Below are 10,733 nucleotides of genomic sequence, written 5' to 3'. Positions count from 1 at the left end.
TGGGGCATTATGTTGAAGAGAAAATGTATTGCTTTAGAAAGGGAAAGGTTAATTAACTTCATAAAGAAGACGTCTGTGGTGGTATCTGTAATGCTGTCTTCAGTACATGCAGTAGTCAAGGTAATATCGTAATAACTGATTACAACAAAAACAGTCTTCATTTGTGATTTTTCTTTGAAATGCAAATCTACAGTGTCGGTATTTGGAAATCCATGGGATATAACGATAAGTAAAGATGATCGTATGTATGTTTCCTTACCTAATGAGATGGAAATTATTGAGGTGGATATAGAAACCAGCACTGTCAGAAAAATATTTTCAACATCAATTGAATGTTGGGGGTTGTACTGGATGAATGATAATTTCTTCATCACTAGTGGCAACATTATTCAAAGATATTCTAGTGTCGGCTTGAAAACAGACGAAGTACAGACGTCCAGCACCTGGATGATATCTGGAAGACAAGATTCGGAGAGTATTCTGTATTCTAAAAATGATGAACTGATGGAAATCTCGGTGAGTTCTAAGGAAGAGAAGAAGTTATTTAAACGATCCGGTTCAGAACTACGCGGCATTAGTACGGACTTTGATGGCAATGTATACACAGTTGGGAGGGATAGCTACAAACTTTACCAGTTATCTGAAGATGGAAAATTAAATCGAGAGGTTAACAGACCTTCGCTGTTTTTGTCAAGTACTTCTTATAATAAATTTTGTTTTGAGGATTTTAAGAAATAGATTCAAGTTCCATTATCTGTTTGAATATTAAAAAAACGTGGATAACTCCAATTACTGATATTTTTTAAAGAAATGGTAAGTCATTTGTACACGCTGTCGTTTTCACTCATTTTTCAAAATATAGGGTGATCTTTGAGTACTAAGCTTTTTTACTGTCAAACGTTTCTTTAAAAAGGTGTAAACTACCCCTGATGTGATGTCTATGAAGTTTGCTATGTGTCTTAAAGTCAATCCTACATCATCAAGTATTATTTGTTGAAATTTGGCAAACAGTACATAAGTAGTTATAATTTTTTGTTGGCAAGGACGGTACCCATTTTTGATGCCCACTATATAATTTTTAACATTGAAATCCACCTGCTCACGTGTCTATAAAACAGGCATTAGTTGCTGTAAATGTCACATATTTCAGTGAATATTTCTTTGGGATTTTTAACAAGTTTTACAGCAGCTTTGATAAAGCTTTTATTTCCACTCTAGTTTACCGATTCTTTACCATTCATTTATAATGCAGTGTCTCGAAAAGCCCTTGTTTCCCAGCTCCTCACAATGAAACTATGTGATGAAATGTGGTCACATAAACTGTTATAAATTCATTAAAGATTTAGTTATGAGAGAAAGTCAAGTTTAATGTCATATGATATCTCTATGGTATGTCATACAGTTCAGGACATTATTCATTGAACAACCCTCGTAAATCAAGAAACAACACACTTTTTACAATGGGGGACACTGTAGCTCTCTGTTCAGTCAAAATATTTTTTTCGTGGATCTACAGTTCCACAGCTAGTTAAAGTTGTGATAAAAGAATCTCCCATGGCTTAATGTTGGATTTCATTTTTCTCAAACTCGTGTTTTCTGCCTCTGCAGAATGATCGGATAAAGCTGTTAACAGAATCAACGAATACATTATTAATTAATTTATTTAAAAATTTATTTTTCTCTTGAAACATAATTCAGAGAACATTTCATAACATCTTCTTATTAAATAACATTATAAACAAAACAAGCATTATTTTGTATTCCCTACACATAACAAGTATTGGCAGATGTAGAAATGATAGATCTCGATACATATTTGAACATTTGGTTTTAAGCATTGCACAATCATTGAAGATGACTTTTTTTAAACCTGGGCTGTTCATGCATAAAAATAAAATAACATTGATTATATCCCATGTTAAATCAAACATATTAAAGAGAAATCCATCTAAAATCCCACCATTTTCACCTCAATCCCTTTTTAGCAGCTTGTAATATATGGTTCTCAAGCTTGTCTGTCAAAAAATAAAAATAAAAAAACTAAAGAAAAATGAAGAAAAGTAATTCTTTTTTATACCACATGTATTTTTTACCATTTCATGTAAGCATGTTAAGTAGTGATACTTAAAAAAATACATTCTTTAAGTTAGAATTTCTGGAACTTCATTGATTAAAAATGTACTAGACTGTCCTATTGTACTGGAATATGGATTTTACCTGTACCTACGAGTATAATACATTTTAAAGGACACTAAAATAAGAGAGTACTTACATATCTTATGCTTTCCTTTGATGGGGAATTTCACAACCAGTTCTTGAGGGTTTTCACAAATGAACACAAAAGGAGATACTGATTCACCATCTGGAAACTACAGTGAAAAATCATTTGTCAACCGAGATCATAATACAGTAAAACTCACTTATAACAATGTCATTGGCACCTATGAAATTAGTTCAAATTATTTCGCTATATCTGTAATTCGTTATATCCGTATAAGATATTCATTAAATTTATATAGCTGGGGATCCAAGATAACTTTGCTATATCTGTAAATTCGCAATATCTGTGTTCGTACTAAGCACGTTTTACTGTGTACATGTACATCACTTATTTTTAAAATATATCTTCATATCAATGTACAAGATCTCAAGCTTTGCCGAGCTCTGAATCTTTGAACAAACTTTAAGGAATATTTTTTTATTGCACTTATCAATGTCCAAATATTTATAAAATTAAAATTGAACATTGCAGTACTGCTCTACAAATTTTGAGTTTAACTTCATGATTAATAACATCTTACAAAACAATCGTATGAAACATAATCTTTATAACCCTAATTGGTCCTCACCTTTTCCCTGTATTGATCTTGTGGTAGACAGTCCATTAAATCCACACATCCTAATAAACAACCCACTGGGTAGTGTGTGGGACACTGGAGATTGGGATCTGAAACACAGAGTTCATATTTTGTATACAATGTACATGTAGTTAAGCTTGGACTTTCAGTAAAGCATGGCATTCTCAACATTAAACAATTAGCTTCTGAAATTCGCACAACTTTCCTTCACTGTTGAAATATACATGGGATAGAAATTCGGCCAAATGCTAACTAGTGTAGCAAATAGCCGATTAAAAGTTCTTGCACCGCACAGTCGCGGGGTTTAAGTCTTCTCACTGCTGTCAGCAACAATTAAAGTCCCTGATGCTATTAAGTTCTTCACCAATGAGAATCTATTTGCCATTTTACAGACACTAATTACATTCACTCAGAATGCCACGCCTTACTGAAAGTCCAAGCTTACCTGAGAACTGTTCTATCTCCTTTTGCCATTTTTTTGTTTTTTGGAATAAAAGAACATTTTTTTTTTCCTTCTGAAATTTACCTCCATAGTTCTTGAAATTTTGCTTTAAAAAAACATCTTTTTTCTTCTTTTTTGTAACTCATACAATAATCTAAAGAATCTTACAATAAATTTCTTGTAATAACCATACTAACTCAAATATTAGCACTTTGTGATGAGCAAGTAGAAAGTAATTTTACTGAATACTAGTATTCTCTTTTTCATATGGTAATATAAACACGAATTGGACCTTTATACAGGTATTTAAAAGACTCACCTTTATACAGGTATCTATAAGACTCACCTTTATACAGGTATCTGTAGGTCTGCTCCACATCAGCCACTTCCTGCGGTGATGGAGCCTTGGCGGTGGCTGCTATCCACAGTCTACCACGGTGGGCCGTGTACCACGTTCTACCCTCATGACTGATAACAAAAATAGATTAACTTTGTTGATCTGGTACAGTGTATTGATATTTTTTTGTATAACAAAGAGTCTGTACCATACAGTGTCCTTTGGATTGGCATGAAATGACTAAATGAATCATTTTAATACTATTAAATTTTGTCAAGTATATTAATTTTCCTCTTCGAAGTCTAATGCATTTATGGTCAACTATTGTTACCTTGAACTGGATGAAAGCTACAAAAAACTTCTTGATCAACAAGGATTCAAAATAATGAAGTTCAACTACAGGGTATATATACCGTAATTAGGGGAATACAATACGCACTTTTTTTCTAAAATAAATTTCTGTGAGAAAGGGATGCGTATTTTACATCACAATGGGATTTTAACAAGTTTTTCTTTCAGGTGAAACACGGCTATCATACGTACATACTGTAGTATTACCTAGAGATATATGCAATTTCTTTTGTTAATTGCCATATTTTAAACTTCGGAAAGTTATTGTTGGAAGGTATGCTTCTTAAAAATGTCACTTTCATAATCTTTTTATGCCCAAATAACATGAAAAAGTAAGTTAAAAGTAATTTGAGCTGCATGTTGATTGTCTCCGAGCAGGCCGCCATTACCGATGTTATTTTTAGACGTTCACTCATAGCTATGTCACGTGCTTCCGGAATGATAGTGCACATGCACCTTATCTGCCAGACAAAGTAATAAATCTTTTTTTAATGAAATACAATAAAATAAATATTAATTTTAGGTTTGAAATAACTCAGTGATAATCTGCAACAATATTAACACCCCTCCATACGTCCCAACGAAAGGAAGCCAATGTTGTGACACACGTGCGCTGGTCAAATGATAATTACCTATCAACACCCCTCGGGGCAATTAATTGTCTACCGACTCCAAAGCAATGTTTTTACAGTTAGAGCACTGATTATTTACTGCCATGTTAATTGCTGTGATTATTTTCTTTGTTAAAATTGGGGGTCGGTTTATGACCTTTCGTATGTGTGAGCATGGTGAGCATGTGTTGATTACGGCACTTAAACAATTAAACACTTGTTAATTGTAATTTTACCTTATCTTATACTTATCGGCTTCTTGTTTAAATCATTGAGAGTTGAGAAATGAAATATAAATTATGCTAAAACTTTTAATAAAAGTGGTATCATTTAGAAAATAAGATATCCGCGAAGATTAAGAAGAGGAAAATCGTAGTCTTCTTAAAGAAATAAATACTTTGATGTTTCAATTTCGTTTCCTGTTAAAATATTGTAAGATAATTTTAAGCATGATTATCTAGAACCAAAATTAAACATGACAACTGATAAAACTTTTGACAATATCTCTTGCTTTGTTGAAATAAAATTATTTCATCTAAGAATATGGCGACGCATAATTTCAAAATCACCGTAACTATTCTTTTAAAAAATCTGTTAATACTTTTACGCAACATTATCTTGTGCTTTGTTGAAATAAATGAATAAATAATTTTCTCCAGATTGCCGCGATACGGAATGTCAGGATTAAGAGAAAGTTATAAAGTGTGTATCTTAAAAAAAGTGTGTTCAGTAAATTTTTGACACCTAATCCTCGCGCCGATTTTTGTAACAAATTACCGTGATTTTCATAGTTCAGAACATCGCTTGGTAAATTTTTCTGTTGCGTATAATACATCCGAACTGCGTTTTTTCCCCCGTTTCAGACTCAAAAAGGGGGGTGCGTATTTTACATCAATGCGTATTATACTCGGCCAAATACGGTAAATATTGTTTATAATGATATAGACTGGTGGTTACCATTTGATGCCTTTGACCAGCAGTGATATTGTATATATAAATATTGTTTATAATGATATAGACTGGTGGTTACCATTTGATGCCTTTGACCAGCAGTGATATTGTATATATAAATATTGTTTATAATGATATAGACTGGTGGTTACCATTTGATGCCCTTGACTAGCAGTGATATTTTTTATAATGGTATAGACTGGTGGTTACCATTTGATGCCCTTGACCAGCAGTGAGGCCCAGGGTTGGTGCATGCTCAGACACACGCCCTCGTCGGACATCTCCTGTAACTCCCTGTCCTGCAGTCTGAGCCCCTCCCTCCTTAAATCCCCCTCCTTTCTGTGGGGTCTCTCTACAGTATGGTCCTCTGAACCGGTTGGTATAAACTGAAAAGCAGAGTGACATCAAATCAAAATTAAGATACATTGAACTTGGCCAAGTGCTTTCTTTATCTAAATTTCAAAACTTTTCTGGAAAATTTTCGTAAATTCTTTAAAAAAAAAAAAATTAGATACTTCAGGAGAGAAACCTAGTCAAAAAAGGATCTTTTTTAATAAGAGCAGAATCTTGTTCATTTCTTCACAATATTGGAAAGCCCTTCAAGCCCTTATCCCAAACTTTTATATAAGAGCTTACTAAACAACTGTTTATACACCAATCAGGAGGACTACAACTAGCTAAAAGGGACATTAAACCTACCTTAGGACATGGCACATTAATGGTGGGATTAACTAGGTCGGGAAGATCTTCTTGCGATGGCGGAGGAACTTTCTTTTTCACACCAAAGTGGATTTCCTGGATGACATCATCATTGACGTCATACATATTCATTCCAGCTGAATCGTTCTCCTCTATCACGCGACGGCCTGCGAAGTCTAGCGTCACTTTCCTGTCCTTCCGTGATGCATGTCGCTGGGCCCTTAATTCTTCCTCTCTCTTCTTTAATTTTGACCTCTCTGCATTACTCAACCAGCGATTGTCCGTCGAGAAATAGTCCGACTCATCGTCTATAACTTGTGTTCTTCTGACACTGTTTGATAAAAAAAATTGTTGTAAACCGAAGTCTTTAAACAAAAAATCTCACTGCAGTGCCTGGTATTCCAATCTTTGAAATAAATCTTTATACTCGTTAAGTCATTACAAACAAGAGATGTTTGTAAAACACTTATGCCCCCCCCCCCCCAAAACTGGAATTTTTCTATGTCCAAAAGGGTATAACTCTGTGAGAAATTGCACGATTGTACCCAAAACAAAACTTGACCTAGATATTTGTCTGATATATCTGTAACAGTATACTAAATTTCATTTCAGTATGTGCAACCTCTGCGAAGAAAATGAACGGAAACTGCAAATAATACGAATTTTTCTAAGTCCAAAGGGCATAACTCTGTCAAAAATGGTGCAATCATATCCAAAATAAAATTTGACCTCGACATTCATCTGACATATCTGTATACCAAATTTCATTTCAGTATGTGCAATGGTTGTGAAGAAAATGAACGGAAACTAAGTGGACTGACAGACAGCAGCCAAGCAATTATGCCCTCCCTTCTTTCCATGTAAAATTTTACAATTTGAACAGAAAAACCTTGTTTTGTCAAACTCCAGTAATTTGTTTTTGTGTTGTATGGCTTTTTCATAGTCATCCCTGCTCTTGTCTTTCATCAGTCTCTCTCGTAACTGCTCGCTCTTCTTAGATCCACGAGCCAACACTTCCTGTTCTTCTTTTGTACAAACCTGACAAAATTTCTACATTTATTTCTCTCTAAACACTAAATACATTATTTTTCCTATGTATGCATGTATAAATTTAACCCTGGAATTTACTATTTAGCATTGGATTTTCTGGAATGTAACTTGGCTATATAAATGTATGTTTTGCTTTTTTCCCATGAAATAAGATCTCTTTAAATCTTAAATTCATTGGAAATTTTGCAAATAAAATTTTTAAAGTTCCCACACCCCACCATTGCTTACCAGCTTGCCGCAGAATAAACATGGACCAGACCCTTCCTGCTCACAAACAATTCGCCCACAATGGACACAGTTGGAGATAAGCTTATGTTTTGTGGCTTGACATTCACATGGGTGACGTCCTATACATAACAGAAGCACGAGTTTACATCATGAAGAACGTTCTGTATTTTGTGATGAACAATGCCTCTTTAAAAGAACATTGCAACACATTTATAAAATTTAGTTGGGTTGGGGTATTTTTCATGTTTAGTTTGAAAGCTAGGAAACCTCATGCCTACCTGCTAGTTTTATCACAGACTTAGCTTGTCCTTCCTGACTGAACAGTGGAATAAACTTTGTCTTCTTTGTCTCCTGCTGTGGCTAAGGATATAGTTAACATTTTTAAAATTATGAAGACTGCATGTGTACCAGTGTATTCTTAATTTTTGGCAAAACTTTATATCAACATAAAATCTAGCTTTTTTTTTTATCTTTTGATGACAATATTGTCAAATTTTATCATAACATAATTTATTTCACATGCAAACCTCAAAGCAAAAGTTCAGTTTGATGATTTTTGCTATATCATAAATCTATAACACACCTGTTCTGCCTTGGCAGGTTCGTTCTGTTTTCCTGTTGACTGACTGCTCTTTGAGGACTTGTTTGATTTTTTTCCACTGATATACACCTCCTCCTGATCAGATTTACGATAAACCTAGAAAAAAAAAATTTACATTAATTTATAATGTATATGTATATGGATGGTTTAACTTTACATCATTCTTTTAGTGTAGAACTCTATACAAATCCATTTAGTTATGGTGAAGAAAGTATTGACAATACAAAAAAGGGGGTACAAAAAAAAAATTAAAGAACAGCAAAATATGCAAAAAAAATAAGGGAATAAGTGTCTTTTCATAGTTATAAAGTTTGCGACTTTTATCATGGTTATTGTGAATGCTGATTTAACAGCGCAAACTAAGTTTTACAAGGGACATTTTTACTTCCAGTATAGTGCAATAGCTATTCAACATGCCTTTTACAAAACAGTAACCAGTTGCATTAGAATTTTAAATTGAGATTTTTTTTGTGTTTTTTTTTTAAATTTTTAAAAGAAATTTCTGCTTGTAAATGCATTTTTTTCATATACAAAACCAATGTCTATTTTTCTATCAAAAAATATCATAATCATGATTCGTTTTATTGTTTACTCAAAATTATTTTAGGCCAATGTCAGAAGTTTTTCAGCAGTAAATATAAACATAGCACTCACTGTGATGTTGTCTGGCTGTTTTTCCTGAGGTTTCCATTTCTGTATTAATTGACTGATGAAGGTCGTGACCCGGGGATCAGATCCATCTAACAGTTCCAGCATGTACGCCTGAATCTCTGTCGCATCCCCAATACTCAATATATACCTACAAGCAAACATTCTATAAATATACCGGGGTATGCATTTTTTTCTTTGTGGTTATTAAGTTATTTGAAATTCCTTAGTATTTTTCAAAAATACTTAAAATTAAATCAAACATTTAAGAGAAGTCTCTTTATTTTATAATTACAATGCAATATAATTTTTTTTTCTCATAAAAGTTTACAATTAATTCATGCTTTGCTTTCAAACCTACAAAAGGTAACTAACTTGTGGATGGGCCATAAAACTTGGACTTCTGGAAATTCCAGACCAAAAGCTCTAGGGCTATAAAACTTTGATGAGCTCACTTTTGATCTGTCTCGTTTTTACAAAAGGAATATATGGTGGAAAAGTGAGAATGAGATCAAAAGTAAGCTCATTTACACTTTATGACCTCGGGGCCAGGTTCACAGGAGGAGTAGGAGGATTGCATATGCCTTGCACACATTTTTAGTGGTTGGCATCATTAAAGAGGTGATATAATCATTTTTCAAAGGATGTACATATTTTTTAAATAGTTCATCAATACAGGTCCGATAGTTATGAGATTATTTTAAAAAAAAATATTGAAACAGTATAAATGACACATTTACAATATGAGACATGAATCATTATATTTATGGCATGTTAAGATTTAGTACTCTAGTTCTTATTGCCTCTTTTTCCATTCAGACAAGTAACATTACATTTGTAATTTTTTTTTACTTGATTTTTTTTTTACCATTACAACAATTTTTTAAACAACTTTCAAATTAAAATATTGTATTGATCACTGTTGATTAAAATTTAACTTTTAGTACTTTATAATTTATACTCATTGAGTTTCTTAACAATAACAAATTCTTTTGACACTTTAAAAAAAATATATATTTATTTGCCTTTGTTTTTCCTTTTCAGCTTTCTAACACATCAAGCAAACCGAAAACGCCCATTCTTTTCCTACTATTGAAGATCAAAAGTGAAAGTAATGAAAAAAAATACCTTCACTGTTGACATGTTTAGCCTTGAGATTAGAATATTTACTAATTTTATTTCTTTTTCTTCATGATAACAAATAAGATAGACGTATAATTAATGTATTCATTACTAATTCACTCATTTAAGGATCTGTTTTACTTTATTAGAAACTCAGTAATCTCATACAGCTGTCATATATGTATGTTTACATCCAATAAACCCAAAAGTTAATGAAGATGTGTTTGTTTACATATTGAAGCAATGGGTCTTGATTCAAAACAAATGTTCTTGATATCATTTTCACTGTCAAGCTCTTATTAATAAGATGCTGACTCAGCCAAGTGAAAACAGCTGGAGATTGCACAACAACATGTATCAATGTGTAATTTCCTGTCGTAACACACAATAATTTTAGTTCAAAGTGTATAAAAATTAAAGCATTGACAGTTTCTAATCTTCTTTCATACAACATACTTGGCATTATCCTCTGAAGCCGGCAAACCAAGCTTTGATAGTTCATCACACATCCATCGCTCCACTGAAGTCGCCATTTTAAGATTATAATGTATGAACCAAACTCGTCTTCATTTTTCCGGATATTGAATTTTATTACGTGATGCCAGGGACCTATATGGGAAAAGACCACTAATTATTTTCCCATAGAACTCCATACAAACCTTAGGCCCTCTCAGTACTTTACTATGACAATTTCAGAAAAATCTTTAGCATCATTTCAAACTTTGTTCTAAGCCCTAACAAAAAATACTGAAAAAAATATATGGTCCCATTGCGTTTATAGGTCAAAATTGCAGTTATTTTCAACTTATAGAGATTCGCAGTAAATAACACGCGA

At 33.0% G+C, this 10,733-nt stretch overlaps 1 protein-coding gene across 1 annotated transcript; it reads right to left on the bottom strand.

The window, feature by feature from the left end:
- Window positions 1–1,671: 1,671 nt before the first annotated feature.
- On the bottom strand, window positions 1,672–10,468 carry LOC134237589 (activating signal cointegrator 1-like). Its single transcript, XM_062719708.1, has 12 exons — window positions 10,355–10,468; window positions 8,783–8,927; window positions 8,111–8,224; window positions 7,806–7,887; window positions 7,528–7,646; window positions 7,139–7,287; window positions 6,250–6,580; window positions 5,761–5,936; window positions 3,647–3,768; window positions 2,850–2,947; window positions 2,273–2,369; window positions 1,672–2,015 (listed from the first exon to the last, which is right to left on the bottom strand). Exons 1-12 carry the CDS (start codon window positions 10,429–10,431, stop codon window positions 1,966–1,968), a joined length of 1,560 nt encoding a protein of 519 aa, XP_062575692.1. The 5' UTR covers window positions 10,432–10,468; the 3' UTR covers window positions 1,672–1,965.
- Between the last annotated feature and the right edge of the window lie 265 nt (window positions 10,469–10,733).

Source organism: Saccostrea cucullata, unplaced genomic scaffold, assembly GCF_032062105.1.
Source record: "Saccostrea cucullata isolate Sc308-1 unplaced genomic scaffold, CSIRO_AGI_Scuc_v1 ctg396, whole genome shotgun sequence".
Lineage (NCBI taxonomy): Eukaryota > Metazoa > Mollusca > Bivalvia > Ostreida > Ostreidae > Saccostrea > Saccostrea cuccullata.
This window is presented reverse-complemented; position numbering and strand designations above follow the sequence as displayed.